Genomic DNA, 20,431 nt, shown 5'->3' with positions numbered 1-20,431 from the left:
AAGGCTGAAACTAAGAGAGGCTTGTAGAGTATCAGAAAACATAACTTTTTACTACACACTATTTGGGGTTAACTGCATTTTTAGGTATTGATATGCATCAGTTAGTTTTGCATGCACATCATTAAATAATGAGAATTTTCGATGGAAAAAAAAAAAAGAGAAAGTCCTTGATAAGAGGACCCGTGGACCAAAAGCTCTTCAATACACTTCTGAGGCATTATTAACAATACAATAATAAAGAGGGAAAATCATATAACTTCTGTGAAGCCACAATCTTTGTTCTGTCTGAATTCATTTCTGCCAGCTCACAGACATTTGACTTTTGTCGAATATTGGAAAATACGGTTTCTTGTTCTTTGGGTCCTAGATTAAGAAGAAACAGCAAGATGTACTTGGTTTCCTAGAAGCCAACAAAATAGGATTTGAGGAAAAAGATATTGCAGCCAATGAAGAGAATCGGAAGTGGATGAGAGAAAATGTACCTGAAAATAGTCGACCAGCCACAGGGTATCCCCTGCCACCTCAGATTTTCAATGAAAGCCAGTATCGCGGGGTAAGAAAACAATGTAAATTCTTGTTTATTGAAATAGATTGCCCCAAATCTATCCATTATTTTCACCTCTGCCTCCAAACCTGCATATATATAGTCATATCGCTTGCTTATAGTCATTTGTCCTTTGCATCCACTTAAAGGCTGGATGTAGACAATGGCTACATTTTCTAAATATGTTTGCTATTGATTATGCATCACAGTCAAATTTAGGCAAGTTTATTTGTTACTTTTTGAGAATGTTTTGTGGCTTACAAGATGACAGTAGGTATCGCAACCAAATTTAGTCATGTGAAGATTATCTTGCATTCCCCAGATTGAAACCTCTTACTGTTTGGTTGCTCTTCTGGTCATGCATCATGGACATCTCATTGCCTTTCTCAAAACACAGCAAAAATTAACTGTTCTTCTGGCCTTGGGCATGTCTAGCTAATATCTAGTCTACTGTGGGCTCTGAGAAAATCTCAACCTAAATGAATAATGGAATAGAAATATGGTGAATGGAAACAACAGTATCTGACCAGAAATAAGCATCTTCTTACTGGGAAATAGGTGGCTGTTTTGCATGGTGGAGGAAGCTGCAGGCAGATTTAAATTTGATGTGATGTGGAATAAACCATTCTGCAGTTTTTGTGCCATAGAATACCTACTTTTCAACCTATATTAAGTAAGATCCGGAAGCCTTGCCTCTTTATTACTCCTTACTCCTTCCAGAATTCTAGTATTATGGAAGGTAGTCTGCCTGTCCCTAAGGAAGCAGATGATTCTGTCGACTAGTCAGGTCATTCTGAATAAATCTCTCTCTCTCTCTTTTTTTTTTTTCCTCATCTCCTTTTTTGAGACAGAGTTTCGCTTTTGTTGCCCAGGCTAGAGTGCAGTGGCGTGATCTCGGCTCACTGCAACCTCCGCCTCCCAGGTTCAAGCGATTCTCCTGCCTCAGCTTCCTGAGTAGCTGGGATTACAGGCGTGTGCCACTACACCAGGCTAATTTTGGTATTTTTAGTAGAGACGGGGTTTCTCCATGTTGGTCAGGCTGGTCTCAAACTCCCGACCTCAGGTGATCCGTCCAACTTGGCCTCCCAAAGTGCTGGGATTACAGGCATGAACCACTGCACTCGGTCGAATAAATCTCCTTTTTATCTTTTATTGGTTGCATATTGTTAATTCATCTTACCTTCTTTTCATCAAGGACTATGATGCCTTCTTTGAAGCCAGAGAAAATAACGCAGTGTATGCCTTCTTAGGCTTGACAGCCCCACCTGGTTCAAAGGTATGATACCCTTTTTTTCCTGCTTTATAGATCATGTTATTGCTGCTGAGCTTTTTTAGTCAGTAAGATTTTCACTTTTGTTAAGTATTCAAATTAAGTCAGAGACAGTCCTTTACAGCAAAAAGTACCTTCTCTGCATCCACTTAATTCCTATTAGGGCAGAAAGATGTGCATAACCAAATGCATAAACTGTGTGTTTAGCAGGTAGGTAGAGTGATTTCCCCGTCAAGCTGACCACGGGAGCAAATTTCTCATTGACCTACTCACAGATAAGTGCTTAGCAATTTTAAAGCCTTCATTATTTCAGCCGTCCTGCATGGTTCTACGACGACAGTAAGCATCTTAGTTCATGGTAATCTCCTTGGCAGCATGTATTGTCTTTGTGTGAGAGCAAATGATAGAGTCATCCATTCAAGTAAATTAAGAGCATCTGCATTGCAAAACTGGTCACTAAATTGCTCGCCAAATTTGAGGCTTTCTTCCTGCCAACACAAATTAATTTTTTTAAGTAGCAGCATTTTCAGGACAGACCAAATAAAGGAAACAACAATAAAATTGTCTATCTAATGAGATGTCCCCAAACTATCAACTTTAAACATACCTTTTCCTTTTATAGTAGTTCTTCATACAAACTGCCTCAATCATTTTATGTTGCTGTGTCATTTTACGTTTTGCTCTTAGCAACTAATTGTATGTTAGACAGATTCTTTGAACTCTAATTCCCTCTCCTATTTTAAAAGTCTGTGTTACTGTCTGTTTTCACTAGACAAAAATTTACTAGTACTATGTTTATATCATTGTGAAATGGTTTTCTTGCCGAACTTTCTTTTCTCATGGATAAAATGTTATATTTTAGGCTTTGTGTAATTTGAGCCATAAGAAAAGTGAGGGAAGACACTTTTCTTTAAATAAGATAGTAAGAGGACTAGATTGCAGCATCTGCAATCCACACAGAGCAGCATCTGGAGGCTTACATTGTGAATTTCAGCCCCAGATAGACTGCAAGAGCAAACCAGTAATCCTGAGAGGACCCACAGACCATCTCAAGGAAGCAGTCTGCTCCTGTGGGACTCAGGAGACACCCCAAATACAGTGAGTGCCCCAACTGAGGAAGTGGAAAAGGGAGACCCTCCTCTCCCGAACACATACCCTCACTGGAGAAACTGAAGGTCTGTTTGCGGGAGAAGTTTCCAACTTTACCTGGAGCTGAGTCAAGTTAGAGAGCCCAGCAAAATACAGGGGTAGAGGAAACAATAGGAAGGCCCTGGGATCTCGCTGGGTCCCCAAGCAGCCCATTTCTGCCTGGCACCACAGGGATCCATCGGGAGTGTGGCCAGAGGAGCAGGCATTAAAACTCCACAGAAAGAAGAAATTCTCTAGCCAAATTTTGTAACAATTTGAACGGGACAAGAAGCCTCCTGGCCAGAACTGGGGGGAGGGTGCAAATCCCACTTGCAGACTTCACAGGCAAGAGAAGAACTAAAGCCCTTTTTATTCCACAGCTGGGAGGTGGATTACCTTGGGGGAATTTTTAAGCCCCTCTTGCCCTCTACCTGGAAACAGACTCAAGGCTGTTGGAGGGGGGCTTGGTGGGTGTGAGACCAACCTTTCGGTTTGCCTGGTAGCTGGGTGAAGCCTGTGACTGTTGACTTTCCAAGACTTCCCTGACAATCTGCATGACTCAGCAGAGGAAGCCATAATCCTCCTAGGTATAGAACTCCAGTGACCTGGGAATCTCACCCCCACCCCTCACAGCAGCCACAGCAAGACCCACCCTAGGAGAGTCTGAGCTCAGACATGCCCAGCCCCGCCCCCACCTGATGGTCCTTCCCTTTCCACCCTGGTAGTGGAAGACAAAGGGCATATAATCTTGGGAGTTCTAGGGCCCTGCCCACTGCCCGTCCCTCTCCACAATACTACAGCTAATGGTTTCTGGAAAGCGCCACGTCCTGGCCAACCAGCATAAAAATAGAGCATTAAACCACCAAAGCTAAGGACCCTCACGGAGTCCATTGCACCCGCCTCCACCTCCACCGGACCAGACGCTGGTATGCATGACTGAGAGACCCATAGATGGTTCACATCACACGACTCCGTGCAGACAACCCCCAGTACCAGCCCGGAGCTAGGTAGACTCGCTGGGTAGCTAGACCCAGAAGAGAGACAACAATCACTGCAGTGTGACTCACAGGAAGCCACATTCATAGGAAAAGGGGGAGAGTACTACATCAAGGGAACACCCCATGGGACAAAATAATCTGAACAACAGCCTTCAGCCATAGACCTTCCCTCTGACAGAGTCTACCCAAGTGAGAAGGAACCAGAAAACCAACTCTGATAATATGACAAAGCAATGCCCTTCAACATCTGCAAAAAATCACACTAGTTCACCAGCAGTGATCCAAACCAAGAAGAAATCCCTGATTTACCTGAAAAACAATTCAGGGGGTTAGTTATTAAGCTAATCAAGGAGAGAACAGAGAAAGGCAAAGCCCAATGCAGGGAAATCCAAAAAAATGATACAAGAAGTAAAGGGAGAAATATTCAATGAAATAGACAGTTTAAAGAAAAAAGCAATCAAAAATTCAGGAAACTTTGGACACACTTCTAGAAACATGAAATTCTTTGGGAAGTCTCAGCAATAGAATTGAACAAGTAGAAGAAAGAAATTCAGAGCTCTAAGACAAGGTCTTTGAATTAACCCAATCCAACAAAGATAAAGGAAAGAGAATAAGAAAATATGAACAAAGCCTCCAAGAAGTCTGAGATTATGTTAAATGACCAAACCTAAGAATAATTGGAATTCCTGAGAAAGAAGAGAATCCTAAAATCTTGGAATCATATTTTGGGGGAATAATCAAGGAAAACTTCCCTCGCCTAGCTAGAGACATATACATCCAAATACAAGAAGCACAAAGAACACCTGGGAAATCCATTGCAAAAAGATCTTCGCCTTAGGCACATTGTCATCAGGTTATCTAAGGTTAAGATCCCTTGCCATCAGAGAAATGCAAATCAAAACCACAATGAGATACCATTCCTGACTCATTAAAAAGTCAGGAAACAACAGGTGCTGGAGAAGATGTGGAGAAATAGGAACACTTTTACACTGTTGGTGGGATTGTAAACTAGTTCAACCATTGTGGAAAATAGTATGGCGATTCCTCAAGGATCTAGAACTAGAAATACCATATGACCCAACCATCCCATTACTGGGTATATACCCAAAGGATTATAAATCATGCTGCTATAAAGACACATGCACGTGTATGTTTATTGCGGCACTATTCACAATAGGAAAGACTTGGAACCAACCCAAATGTCCATCAGTGACAGACTGAATTAAGAATATGTGGCACATATACACCATGGAATAATATGCGGCCATAAAAAAGGATGAATATGTGTCCTTTATAGGGACATGGATGTAGCTGGAAACCATCATTCTCAGCAAACTATTGCAAGAACAGAAAACCAAACACCGCATGTTCTCACTCATAGGTGGGAATTGAACAATGAGATCACTTGGACTGGGGAAGGGGAACATCACACACCGGGGCCTATTATGGGGAGGGGGGAGGGGGGAGAGATTGCATTGGGAGTTATACCTGATGTAAATGACGTGTTGATGGGTGCTGACGAGTTGATGGGTGCAGCACACCAACATGGCACAAGTATACATATGTAACAAACCTGCACATTGTACACATGTACCCTAGAACTTACAGTATAATTAAAATAAAAACATACCATAAAGGAATTAAAAAAAAAAAAAAAAAAAAAAGAACTGTGAGACAGAAGCACTAGGTAACCTATAAAGGAAAACCTATCAGATTAACTGCAGATTTCTCAGCAGAAACCCTACAAGCTAGAAGGGATTAGGGCCCTATCTTCAGCCTCCTTAAACAAAATGATTATCAGTCAACAATTTTGTATCCAGTGAAACTAAGCATCATATATGAAGGAAAGATTCAACTCTTTTCAGGCAAACAAATGCTGAGAGAATTTGCCATTACCAAGCCACCACTATAGGAGCTCTAAATCTTGAAAGGAATCCTGGAAACACATCAAAACAGACCCTCTTTAAGGCATAAATCACACAGGACCTATAAAACAAAAATGCAAGCTTGAAAGCAAAAGAAAAAAAAATGAAAAAACCCAGAGTACACAGGCAACAAAGAGCACAATGAATACGATGGTACCTCACATTTCAATGTTAACATTGAATGTGAATGGCCTAAATACTTCACTTGAAAGATACAGAACTGCAGAATGGATAAGAACTCACCAACAATCTGCTGCCTTCAGGAGACTTATCTAACACATAAGGATGCACATAAATAAAGGGATGGAAAAAGGCATTTCATGCAAATGGACACCAAATGAGAGCAGGTGCAACTATTCTTATATCAGACAAAACAAACTTAAAGCAACAGTGGTGTTGCTTTAAGAGACAAAGAGGGACATTATGTAACAGTACAAAGAGACAAAGAGGGACATTATGTAACAGTAAAAGACCTTGTCCAACAGGAAAATATCACAATCTTAAACATATATGCACCTAACACTGGAGCTCTCAAATTTATAAAACAATTACTAATAGACCTAAGAAATGAGATAGACAGCAACACAATAATAGTGGGGGAATTCAGTATCCCACTGACAGCACTAGACAGGTCATCAACGCAGAAAGTCAACAAAGAAACAATGGATTTAAACTACACCTTGGAACAAATGGACTTAACAGATATATACAGAACATTTTATGCAACTGCAGAATACACATTCTATTCAACAGCACATGGAACTTTCTCCAACATAGACCATATGATAGGCCATAAAATTAGCCTCAATAAATTTAAGAAAATTGATATTATATCAAGCACTTTCTGAGACCACAGTGGAATAAAAGTGGAAATCAACTGCAAAAGGAACCTTCAAAACCATGCAAATAGATAGAAATTAAATAACCTGCTCCTGAATGAGCATTAGGTCAAAAACGAAATCAAGATGGAAATTTAAAAATTCTTCAAACCGAATGACAATAATGATGCAACCTATCAAAATATCTGGGATACAGCAAAGGCGGTGCTAAGAGGAAAGTTTGTAGCCCTAAATGCCTACGTCAAAAAGTCTGAAAGAGCCCAAACAATCTAAGATCACACTTCAAAGAACTAGAAAAACATGAACAAACCAAACCCAAACCCAGCAGAAGAAAGAAATAACCAAGATCAGAACAAAACTAAATTAAATTGAAACAAAAATAATACAAAAGATAAATGAAACAAAAAGCTGGTTCTTTGAAAAGATAAATAAAATTGATAGACCATTAGCAAGAGTAACCAAGAAAAGAATAAAGAAAATCCAAATAACTTCACTAAGAAATGAAACAGGAAATATTACAACTGACACCACTGAAATACAAAAGATCATTCAAGGCTACTATGAACACCTCTATTCACATAAACTAGAAAACCTAGAAGAGATGGATAAATTCCTGGAGAAATATCACTTTCCTAGCTTAAATCAGAAAGAATCAGATACATTTAAAAGACCAATAACAGGCATCAAGATTGAAATGGTAATTTAAAAATTACCAACAAAAACGTCCAGGATTAGACGGATTCACAGCAGAATTCTACTAGACTTTCAAAGAATTAATACCGATATTTTGGACTCTATTCCACAAGATAACGAAAGAAGGAACCCTCCCTAACTCATTCTATGAAGCCAGCATCACCCTAATAACAAAACCAGGAAAGGACACAACCAAAAAAGAAAATTACAGACCAATATCCTTGATGAACACGAATGCTAAAATCCTTAAGAAAATACTAGTTAACCGAATCCAACAAAATATCAAAAAGATAATCCACCATGATCAAATGGGTTGCATACCAGGGATGCACGAATGGTTTAACATACACAAGTCAATAAACGTGATGCACCACATAAACAGAATTAAAATAAAAAATTACATAATCAGCTCAATAGATGCAGAAAAAGCATTCAACAAAATCCAGCATCACTTTATGATTAAAACTCTCAGCAAAATCGGCATACAAGGGACATACCTTAATGTAATAAAAGCCACCTATGATAAACCCACAGCCAACATAATACGGAATGGGGAAAAGTTGAAAGCATTCCCACCGAGAACTGGAGCAAGACGCGGATGCCCACTCTCACCACTTCTCTTCAACATAGTACTGGAAGTCTTAGTCATTGCAATCAGACAAGAGAAAGAAATAAAGGGCATCCAAATTGGTAAAGAGGAAGTCAATTGGTCACTGTTTGCTGATGATATGATCATTTATCTTGAAGACCCTAAAGACTCCTCCAGAAAGCTCTTAGAATTGATAAAAGAATTAAGCAAAATTTCCAGATACAAGATTAATGTACACAAATCAACAACAGTGACCAAGTGGAGAATCAAATCAAGAACTCAACCCCTTTTATGATAGCTGAAAAAAAAAAAAAAAAAAAAAAAAAAACACTTAGGAATATACCTAACCAAGGAGTAGAAAGAACTCTACAAGGAAAACTACAAAACATTGCAAAAAGAAATCATAGATAACACAAAAATGGAAACACATCCCATGCTAATGGATGGATACAATCAATATTGTGAAAATGACCAAACTGCCAAAAGTAATCTACAAATTCAATGCAATTCCCATTAAAATATCACTATCATTCTTCACAGAAAAAAAAAACCTAAAATTCTTATGAAATCAAAAAGGAGCCCATATAGCCAAAGCAAGACTAAGAAAAAAAAATCTGGAGGCATCACACTACGTGATTTCAAACTATAAGGCCATAGTCACCAAAACAGTGTGTTACTGGTATAAAAATAGTCACATAGACCAGTGGAACAGAAGAGAGAACCCAGAAATAAACTCAAATACTTACAGCCAACTGATCTTGAACAAAGTAAACAAAATCATAAAGTGGAGAAAGGACACCCTTTTCAACAAATGGTGCTGGGATAATTGACTGGCCACATGTAGGAGAATTAAACTGGATCCTCATCTCTCACCTTATACAAAAGTCAACGCATGATGGATTAAAGACTTAAACTTAAGACCTGACACTATAAAAGTTATATATAGAAGATAACATCGGAAAAACCCTTCTAGACATTGGCTTAGGCAAGGATTTCATGACCAAGATCCCAAAAGCAAGTGCAATAAAAACAAAGATAAATAGCTGGCACCTAATTAAACTAAAGAACTTTTGTATGGCAGAAGGAACAGTCAGCAGAAAAAAACAGACAACCCACAGGATGGGAAAAAATCTTCACAATCTATACATCTGACAAAAGACTAATGTCCAGAATCTACAAGGAACATAAAGCAGTAAGAAAAAAATCAAATAATCCCATCAAAAAATGGGCTAAGGACATGAATAGACAATTCTCAAAAGAAGATATACAGTGACCAACAATCACATGAAAAAATGCTCAACATCACTAATGATCAGGGAAATCCAAATCAAAACCACAATGTGATACCACCTTACTCCTGCAAGAATGGCCATAATAAAAAAATAAAAAAACAGATGTTGGCATGGATGTGGTGAACAGGGAAAGCCACTATGGAAAACAGTGTGGAGATTCCTTAAAGAACTAACAGCAGAACTACCATTTGATCCAGCAATCCCACTACTGGGTATCTACCCAGAGGAAAATAAGTCATTATTTGAAGAAGACACGGGCACACACATATTTATAACAGCACAATGTACAATGGCAAAATCATGGAACCAACCCAAATGCCCATCAATCAACAAGTGGATAAAGAAACTGTGGTGTATATATGTATATGTGTGTGTGTCTGTGTGTGTGTGTGATGGAATATTGTGCAGCCATAAAAAGGAATGAATTAACAGCATTTGCAGTGACCTGGATGAAACTGGAGACTATTATTCTAAGTGAAGTAAGTCAGGAATAGAAAACCGAACATTGTATGTTCTCACTGATATGTGGAAGCTAAGCTATGAGGATGCAAAGACATAAGAATGATACAGTGGACTTTGGGGACTTGGGGGGAAGTGTGGGAGGGGGTGAGGCATAAAAGACTACAAATATGGTGCAGTGTATACTGCTCGGGCGATGGGTGCACCAAAATCTGACAAATCACCACTAAATAACTTACTCATGTAACTAAATACCACCTGTACTCCAATAGCTTATGGAAAAAAATAAGTTAGTAAGACCCAAGTTGTCACTGAGTTCAGTGATGATTAGAGGAAGTATGAAATAACAGATAGTCTATTTTCTGCGGCTGATGACTCCTTTTTCAATAAAATTAGAATTAATTCATTAATTTCTTCATTCAAAAAGTATTTGTTGAGTGTCAAGCATTAACTGGATATTAATAGTAAGGCAAGGACAGAGAATACTGCCTAGTTCCTACATTCAAAGTGCTAATTACCTAGTGAAGGACATGTATACAATAATTACAAAAAAAATAAGACTGCAAATAATATAATTAAAGACAATTTGTGGTAAATTTTATAAGATATGTGTGAATAACGTGCTGTAGGAGTCCAGAGGAAATAATAATACATTCCTACTCAGAGGTTGGGGATGATTTCATGGAGGGAGTAGTATTTAAGCTGTTGGGGATTCCAAAATATTGACGGAACACTAAGGCATCTTTCACAGAAACAGTTACAGAAATCAAGCCATTGGGATGTCGCTGCACATGATGGCGTGTTCACGGAGCAGAGTGTAGTACAGCATGGCTCCAGAATAAGACATATTAAATAGAGGAGGCTGTATTAGGAGGCGAGATTGGCTATGTATGTTGGGGTGAGATTATGATTGCCATGTTAGGTAGTTTCAGCTTTATCCTCTAGGTGTCCAAAAACCATGATGGGAAATGGGGAGAGATAACTATATAACCATCTCTGTGTTTTAAGATGTGATTTACTTCTCTTGCCTGATTGCTATAGCGAGGACTTTGAATTCTGTGTTGAATAAGAGTGATGAGAAAAGGCATCCTTGACTTATTCCAGTTTTCAAGGGGAATGCTTCCAGCTTTTGTCGATTTTTATAACAAATCTGCACATATACCCCAGAACCTAAAATAAAAGTTAAAAAACAAGATGCGATTTAATCTATGTCTTAAGGAAATAAATTTGGCAGCTGTATGGATTGTAAAATATTGGAGAAATTAAGAGTTAGAAATACACTGACCCATTAGAGGATACCCTAAGAGTTCAGAAAAGTGATTGAGAGGGCCTGAAATGGGACAGCAGTTGAGGAAAAGAAAAGGTGGATTTAGGAGCCACACCCCCCACACCAAAAAACAAACAAACAAAAAACAAAACAAAACATGTTACAGGATTTAGGAATTAATGAGTTGCTTGTGCCTGTAAAGAACTGAGCAGGATTAAAGCTAGCCTTGGTGATTGGGAAATGAAACAAAGGTCATGGAAGAAATAGAAAAGTCAGTAATCCAGGGAAGAAGTTAGCCTTGGAAAGAGCATGTGATGTTCTTAGAATGGATGGAATTAGGAGAAAAGGATAAAAGTAAAGATAAATTTTAATGTGTAGGAAGGTTAGGAAAGGTCCCATTTGAAAGTACAAGGCAGCAGGAAAATTTATCTGCAAGGAGTGAGGAGAAGTTTGAAACATTAGATACCTGAGGAGAATTGAATGGATTTAGTTGAAAATTGGCTAGGGAATAGGCTAAGATCATATATAATAGTAATAATAAAAAACCGCTAAGTAGAGCCCAGCAGTAGTTAGAATTGATGAGCCCATAGGAAGCTAGACATCTTGGTTATCATGTTTCTTCCATCATTGCTTAAGCCTGGGGGTAGTAATAGAGTAAAAGAATAGTGAATGTTATGAAGGATGGGCAAAAGGGAGCTGATAGATTGGATTAACAAGAATAGGTGTGGTCTTGACAGTGAACATGAAGGGTGTATTGGTGATAGGGAGATTTTTAATTTTGGTATTTAATAGGTTTTTCCAAGGCTAGAAGTGATCCATTTCATGTCAGAATGATTTTTTTTTTATGCCTAAGCTCAATTTCTAGAGTTTTCTCCTTTAACAGGACAATAAGCCTTCAACAAAGAACCAGATGAGCAGAAAGTATACTAAATAAGAAAGACAACTAGTTAACCCACATTGAAAAAGTGAATTGATAATAAAAGTTATATGATAAAATGAGATAAAATTTTTAGCTGTAAAATCAGCAAAAATAAAACAAAATGATAATAGTGCTGAGAAGGGTGGATTGAAACAGTTGCTATAATACGTTACTGGTGTTGGCATAAATTGGTACTCCTTTTTGAAAACCAAAATGGCAAATACGTATCAAAAATCTCAAAAATATTGGTACTCCTTCACCCAGTGGCTTCACATTGGGTATTATAATCAAGTGAAATAATTCTATACGTGGAAAAAGCTTCATGGATGAAAACGTGAATCAAAGTGTTCATTATAATCTTAAAACTTTGAAAACAAGTTAAATACTTAACATATTTAACAAGAGGTTCAACCAAATTAATTCATGCATCGAATGAACTTTATGGATAAAACATGAATCAAAGTATTATACTGTGTCTAATTCTGAACTTTAGAGACTAGTTAAGTATCCAACGATAGTGTCAACAAAAATCATTTATATAATGAATGAACTTGGGCTGTCATGAAGAAAATGAAAGTTTGTTAAAACATATATGTAAATGAGCTACAGAATTATTTTGTAAATATGGTTAATATTCTAGTTACATTTAAAATGTATAGATAGGACAAAAAAAGAGACTGAAAGGTAGTTAATATGCATTGTCTCCTATTCTCTACTTTTAAATAATTATCAACCATACTCTTTACATTTAAAAAATGATTTAAAACCAATGCACTGGAGAACTTAATATTGAAAAGTACTCTGTGTCAAATATTTCCATAAAGCAAAGAATCCTTCTGTGTAAGACCAATAATTGTTGTATTCTTTTTTATATTTGATTGTTTAAAACAAAGTATGTATTTGTTTACTATGATTTACTCAATTTTGTCAATATGAAACCTTTCTTAGTACTGGTATTTCTTACTTTAAAGTGGAGATGATAGTTTTGAGATATAAAATAAGATCACTGATATTTTTACTACAAAACAAATATTTGGTGATGCCTGTGCAGAAAGGAAAATGACTCTGTTGGCAAAGGCATGTTCACTTATGTTGAAAGAGTAAAGGGTATGGGTCCGAGAAATGTCCTTGTTAGCTTTAGTCGAATTAAATTGCTGCAGGGAGGAGCTATGGAGTCTGTCTCTGGTGTGAGATTTGAAGCAATCCTATTTATACTGAATTCATCCTATTTTTACTACATCTCCAAGAGAGACTGCATGTTCACAAACCTAGCTGTGGTATTGATTTTAGTTGCTAGGCAAAATATTAATAATAATAATAATAATAATAATAATAATAATAATAATAATAATAACAACAACAATAATAGAGAGGGGAAAAGCAGAAAAGAAGGATAGATGCTTATAATGGGACAAGCACTGAGATAGGCACCTCAGGTACATCTCATTTTATCTTTCCACTATCCCTTTAGGATAGATGTAATTAGAGGCACTTTAGAGAGGATAATTTAAGTAATTTGTCCAATGATATATAATGATCTAGTAGTAAAACTGAAATTTTAGCCCAGGATTATCTGATTTAAAACCAGTCCCTTTATGGAATGATGTTTACATTGGGAATACAGAGAAGAGAACATCATATGCTTGCTCCTAAAGCTCTCTGTTTGATTAGATGGCGCAGTCTATAAATACTGACAATTTCCTTTTAGGCACTAATAAAGAGTTCAGATAAATCCACATATTTGATATTAAAATATGATTAGAAAGGTAAATACTTTACTATAACTTTGATGTATTCTAAAGACAAATTATAAAGAATTTTGAAATGAATTTTGTTTTGGATTTTAATGCTAGTGATTTCTCCCATTAAAAATGATAACTTAGAGCTGCAGAATTTATGACAAATTATAGGAAAGATTGACAGTGTGTCACTTTAGGGAAATGAACTTCTTTCCCTATACGTGTAACTAGTATTAATCCAAAATACTAGTTACAAATGGAAATGAAGAAAACAATACAAAATGAAAGAAAACGTTGGTATTTTGAAAAACTAAAGAAGAGAAAGAAAGAAAGAAAGAAAGAAAGAAAGAAAGAAAGAAAGAAAGAAAGAAAGAAAGAAAGAAAGAAAGAAAGAAAGAAAGAAAGAAAGAAAGAAAGAGAGAGAGAAAGAGAGAGAAAGGAAGAAAGAAAGACTGTACAGGAGCCATGGCTCGGGAAGCCTCAGTAAACTTACAATCATGGCAAAGAGTGAAGGGGAAGGAAGCACGTCCTCACATGGTGGCAGGAGAGAGAAGGAGAGGTGCTACACACTTTAGACAAGCAGTAGTAGGAAGATCATGCTGAACCATTAGAAACCACCCTCATGATCAAATGTCCTCGCAGCAGGCTGCTCCTCCAACACTGGCAATTGCAATTTGACATGAGATTTCAGTGGGGACACAGAGCCAAACCATGGGATTTCGGTGGGGACGCAGAGCCAAGCCATATCCATGAGTCAGTAGTATATTTCATTACTTTTTTAAAGGATATGAAGAATGAATTTTGGTGTCGTTTCATATTTTCTTCTTTCCTTTACTTTTGCCTTTTTTTTGGGTAAAAATCTAGTGTCTCTTTTAGCTGTTATCCCTTCTTTTGGGTGTAATACTGGGACTCATTTGTACAGTATCAGTCCTCCTGAGACTGTCAAGTATTGATTTAGTGACAGGTGTTTAGAATGATGTTGTCTAGCACACTTGATTTTGACAACTTAAGTCTGATATTTCCTTTTCTGGAATCAGTCTTGCCACTCATCTTTAGTTCAACAAACTTTCCTTGAAGTTTATTTTATGTCAACTATTATGTTGAGCATCACAGCACACATGTAGGTCAGAGTTCCTATGCTAGAGGTGAGTACCTCACTATCCAGAGGAGAAGGAAGACAACCTGAGTTTTTGGTGTGTATACTATCATAAAACATGAAAACTACAATATTTTAATGGATAGCACATTTTCTAAGTAATTTAAACCTTAATTAACCAAAATTCAACTAATTTTAAACTTAAGTGACCATGTTTTTATATACTCAATTTTCAGGAAAAATCACAGAAAAAGGAAACTAGCTGACTATTTTAAGTAAAATATCAATTATAACTGTATATCACTTGCTTTCATGGAAGTATTCCAAATCATTAGGAATGATGAGGTAGTCTTTTAGTATATCTGTTTCTAGAAATCTGTTTGTATTATATAGTTTTTCTACTAAGAATTTTTTAAGAAATCTCTTCTGGGGGCTTTTGTATATTCTTAGTAGTTGGAACTAATGTAGTCTAACTAAAATACACATGCATGTCTGCTTTACGATGTTTAAACTTATCTTTTTTTGTTTGTTTTTCATTTCAGGAAGCAGAAGTGCAAGCAAAGCAGCAAGCATGAACCTTAAGCACGGTGCTTTAAACATCCTGAAAAATGAGTCTCCATTGCTTTTTTAAAATAGCAGAATCAGCTTTGCTTCAAAAGAAAGAGGCTTAATTGTTAAAATAATAGATTAGTTGGTGTTTTCACATGCAAACATTCAAAACGAATATGAAATTAAAATTTGAACATTATGGTGAGGAGAATGGGATATTAACATAAAATTATATTAGTAAGTAGATATCATAGAAATAGTGTTGTTACCTGCCAAGGCATCCTGTGTACACCATTGATTTTACAAAGAAACACCCTTCCCTCCTTTTTTGCCATTATTATGGCAACTTAAGTGTATCTGCATCTCTACATTAAAAAGGAGAAAGAGAAATAACCTGTCTTTCATTCCTAAGTTGCCTTATTAATTTTGGTGAACAAGAATATGTACCTTTTTGATGCTATATTATTGTGATTAAAAAGTACTTGCAGGTAATGTTTATGATATGTTAAACATTGTAATTTCCTATGGTAATTATAACATTCCCATTCTTTTGTAGATGAAACTTCTACGTATTGAACCACAGATTTTCCGAGCTTCTAAATGTAGCCTTTCATTGCACATTTCAGTGATCAGAATAGATATCTTTCTACACACACAAAAGCAATAGATTCATTCAGTGGACAATTTCCTTGTTTAACTACACAGCTATGATGGAATGATATATCCAAGTTCCTTCCCTCAGTGAAATATGCATATGTATATCATGAAAGTGGGATGCCAAGTAAGTTTAAAACGGCATTCTCTAGCAAAGAGATTAGACTTTTAAATAGCTCTTATAAAACAGGTTGAACAGGTTGGCGATCATTTCCCAAGATTGGTTTCCCTTGAGTTTTTGCTAAAACAAATCTTAGTAGTGCTACCCGTTTAAAACAACTCACAATCGTAAATGCTACTATTCCTAAGATATCTTACCTTTTAATTTCAGTTTAGCCATGTATTGTATGAGTGTATTAGTCTCAGCAGTGAGAATATTTTCTGTGCCTCTATTCCAGCAAAAAGTAGAAGTATCAAATAAAAAGGGCAACTTTTAAAATATTAAGTCTGAAGACTTCTAAAAAGACAAGAAATATGGCCTAAATAACTGCACAGATTTATATAGTAAGTTTCTTACTACTTTATTACCAAAATCAAACACCTCTTACTTTAAAGTACGTTATCATATATATCTATTGTATGCTGGTCTGTATCTATTGTATGCTGGTCTGTACTTTTTGCCAAAATCAACACATAATGAAGAGATGGCTTTGTTTCATGAGATTCAAACTTGATGCTATGCTTTAAAATAAACTCAGTACTTTTAGAAACATAACTTATGTGTTCTTGGAGTTTGTATAATAGTAATTTTAGATGAGTAATATCTTATTTTAGAGGGTTGGGAATGCAAAAAGAGAAAATAATAGAAAGAAAACTAAATTCAATTCCAGTTTTTTGTTTTCTATATTTTTTTAGGACTCTCACAATACACGTGGGATCAAATGAACAATTTCATTGGGTTTACAAAAATATGGTATAAAGAACTCTAGAGAAAACAGGGTGCTTTGTAATACACTCCAGAAAATGCAAAAAAAAAAAAAAAAATTAGTCAATATTTTCTCCTAAGCTTTATTAAATGTTGCTGATGATACTTGCAATATTTTATGTGGTCATTTTAACTTTTATTTTAATGTCAAATAAGTCAATGCTGGCAAACAGGCATTCTTTAAAAATAGATGTATTTTTTTGCCATGTTTATATAACTTAAAGTTAACATAGTATATTTAAATTAAAAAGTTGAATTGAGTCTTCCTAAATTGAAATATTTTATTTTGTCAGCTGAGAAATATGTTTCATAGATACAAAAATGCAAGTGAAATTCTGAATATTAAGGTGAATTTTATTTTAAAAAATCTTTCAAAATATTTGGCAGGAAAATATAATCTTTGCTACTTGTTATATTTCATTCAGATTGTTTCTGTTTGTAAATCAGACTTGCTTATTTGTTATGTTCAATTATTGTTCTTGGGAATATTTGACCCTCAGGAAAATTTTCATTTTGACCAAACAATGCAAATTGGATGTCGATTGCATTGTTAAATGTCAACATTTCTTTGGGAATCTGAGTGTAGGGGTAAACAGAATTTTAAAACAGAAGTTGTTAATTACTTGCTTGGGAAAGTTTACAGAAAATTTTAGTGAAGTCAGATTTCATTGCACATATTCCATTCATTCAGCAAAAGGAAAAATGAGGATTCACATGGATTTTATTACCCAGGTATGGATGCTGAAAAATATTGAAAGGTTGACATTGGTCTAATCTTTTACTGTAAAATACGTATTTCTTTTCTTTTGAAGAATTCCAACAAAATTGATTAAGAAACACTCATATTTGATTACTTTGAACCTTCTAGTCTTCTGCTCCCATCCATCATTCTTCTCCTCTATCTATTATCACCTTCCTTTATTTAGCAAACAAAATTTTGAAATTCTTTGTAAACAGTACTATAGTGTTACCATAATTCCTATTTTCACACGATTGTCTTTTTAACATCTTTACTAAGATACAATTCACATACTGTAAACTTTGCTCATTTGAAGTGTATAAGGCGGTGGCTTTTAGTATATTCACAGAATTGTGCACCCATCACTACAATTTAAGTTTGGAATGTTTCATCACCCAACAAGTAAACTCTATCCAATAGCAGTCACTCCCCATCCCCCATTCCCTCAGCACTATACAAACACCAACTTACTTTCCGTCTCTGTGGATTTACCTATTCTAGACATTTTATATAACTAAAATCATACAATATGTGGTCTTTTGTGGTTTGTGTCTTCTAGTTACCACATTTTTGAGCTTCATCCATGTTGTAGCATGCATTAGTACTTCACATATTTTATTGAATAGCATTCCATTGTATGGATAAAAAGCACATTGGGTGTGCCCACTAATCAGTTGATGGACATTTTAGTCGTTTTCACTTTTTGGCTATTATGCATAATGCTGCTATGAACATCGGTGTACAAATTTGTTTGAACACCTGTTTTTGTGTCTTTTGGATATATATGTAGAAGAGTTACATGATTGTTCTGTATTTAACAATTTGAGGAATGTGAGACTTTTCCAAGTTGGCTTCACTATTTTACATTCCCACCAACAGTGTATGAGTATTGTTCTGATTTCCCCAATTTCTAGCCAATGCTTGTTGTTATTTATCCTTTTGATTACAGTCATGCTAATGGCTATAAAGTGTATTGTAGTTGTAGTTACATTGTAAGTCATTGTAGTTGTGACTTACATTTCTCTGATGGCTAAATATGTTGAGCATCTCTTTATGTGATTATGGCCATTTGTGTATCTTCTTTGGAGAAATGTCTTTTCAGATCCTGTGTCCATCTTTAAGTTGGGTTATTTGTATTTTTATTGTTCAATTTTAACAGTTCCTTATATATTCTGATTACAAGTCTGTTATGTTTTATCATTTTATGGGTTGTCTTTTTATTTTCTTGAGAGTATGCTTTGAAGTATGTAAGTTAAAAATTTTGACAAATTCATCATTTTGTTGTTGTTGTTGTTGCATATGTTTTACTTTTACTGTCTTGTTTTTGCTAAGGAAACATTGTCTCATCCAAGATCATAAAGATTTACTTCTCTGTTTTCATTTTATAGTTTTACTTTGTGCACTTATGTCTGTGATCTATTTTGAGTTACTTTTTGTATATGATATGGGATAGGGATTTAAGTTCATTCAGTTGTCCAAGCACCATTTGCTGAAATGACCACACTTTCCCCATTAAATTTTCCTGACAGCTTTGTCAAAAATAAGATAATCGTAAATATGTAGTTATATATTTGATACTTTAATGATTTTAACAAATTATAATTGCAACTACAAATAGTGTGATGCCATTATGTATAATATATATTATATATGTGTATGTATGCACAGTGTGAAATGATTTCATCAAACTAATTAATATATCCTTAACTTTACTTTATTCCTACTGTTCAGATGCAGCTTTTTACTGTTTGACCAACATCACCCTATTCCACCCCACCCAGCCTCTGCCAACCAACATTGTTTTAGATTCCACATATAAGTGAGACCATGTTGTATTTGTAATACATATAAAATATACACGCACATACACAATGGAAACTTTATATAAAAAACACATATAAAGAAACATATATAAAGGAACATATATAAAGAACATAAGAAGAACATATATAAAGAACATAAGAACATATATATGTTCTTTATATATGTTTTTATAAAGAACATACATACACACACACACACATATATTATATTTTGTTTATCCATTCATTCATTGATGGGCACTTACGTTGATTCCATAACTTGTCTATTGTAAATAATACTGCATGTAATGGTATATTTCGGGGCATTTGGTTCTCTTTCTGTGGTCTGTATGTCAGTGTACTCTATGTGTACCTTTGCCAGTTCCACACAGTTTTGATTTCTGTAGCTGTGTAGTGCATTTTGAAACTTGGAAGTGTGAGTCATCCAATTTTGTTCTCTCTTTTTAAATTCTTTTTTTTCTTTGGCATCCCTTGCATTTCTGTATGACTCATAGGATCAGCATGTCAGTATCTGCAAAAAACCCAGCTGGGATTTTGATACAGATTCTGTTGAATCTTTGGTTGAACATGGGAAGCAGTGTCTTCTTTACAATATTAACTCTTTTAATTCATAAGCATGGATGCCTTTCCATTTAATTGCATCTTTGTAAGTTGCTTTCTTTTTTTTTTTTTTTTTTATTTTAAAAATCAACTTTATTGAGAGATAATTTATATACAATAAAATGCATGCATTTCATATGCACAGATGGATGACTTTGGGCAAACATCATCTCTGAAACAATAACAACTACGATAAAATATTGAACATTTTTGTCCCCATAAAAAGTTTGCTTGTGCCATTTTTCCATTAATTTTACATCCACTCTCGCCAATCACTAAGTTGCTTTCAGTCGCTAGGGATTATAACTGTTTCCTCCAGCCTCATATAGATGGAATCAAATAGTATGTATTATTTTGTATCTGGTTCTGGCTCTTTTTTTTTT

The 20,431-nt window shown here is 35.5% G+C and overlaps 1 protein-coding gene across 1 annotated transcript in view; it reads left to right on the top strand.

Annotated features, from left to right (window-relative positions):
• Positions 1 to 16,676, top strand: part of SH3BGRL (SH3 domain binding glutamate rich protein like) — a 109,035-nt gene extending 92,359 nt beyond the window's left edge. Inside the window, exons 2-4 of the mRNA XM_023202843.2 lie at positions 368 to 553; positions 1,740 to 1,820; positions 15,301 to 16,676. Coding sequence (XP_023058611.1) covers positions 368 to 553; positions 1,740 to 1,820; positions 15,301 to 15,333 — 300 coding nt within the window. The 3' untranslated portion in view covers positions 15,334 to 16,676. The remainder of the gene's footprint in view (positions 1 to 367; positions 554 to 1,739; positions 1,821 to 15,300) is intronic.
• The last annotated feature ends 3,755 nt before the right edge of the window (positions 16,677 to 20,431 follow it).

This window comes from Piliocolobus tephrosceles, chromosome 12 (genome assembly GCF_002776525.5).
Source record: "Piliocolobus tephrosceles isolate RC106 chromosome 12, ASM277652v3, whole genome shotgun sequence".
Classification (NCBI taxonomy): Eukaryota; Metazoa; Chordata; class Mammalia; order Primates; family Cercopithecidae; genus Piliocolobus; species Piliocolobus tephrosceles.
Note: the sequence above shows the minus strand (reverse complement) of the source record. Positions and strands in the feature narration are given on the sequence as shown.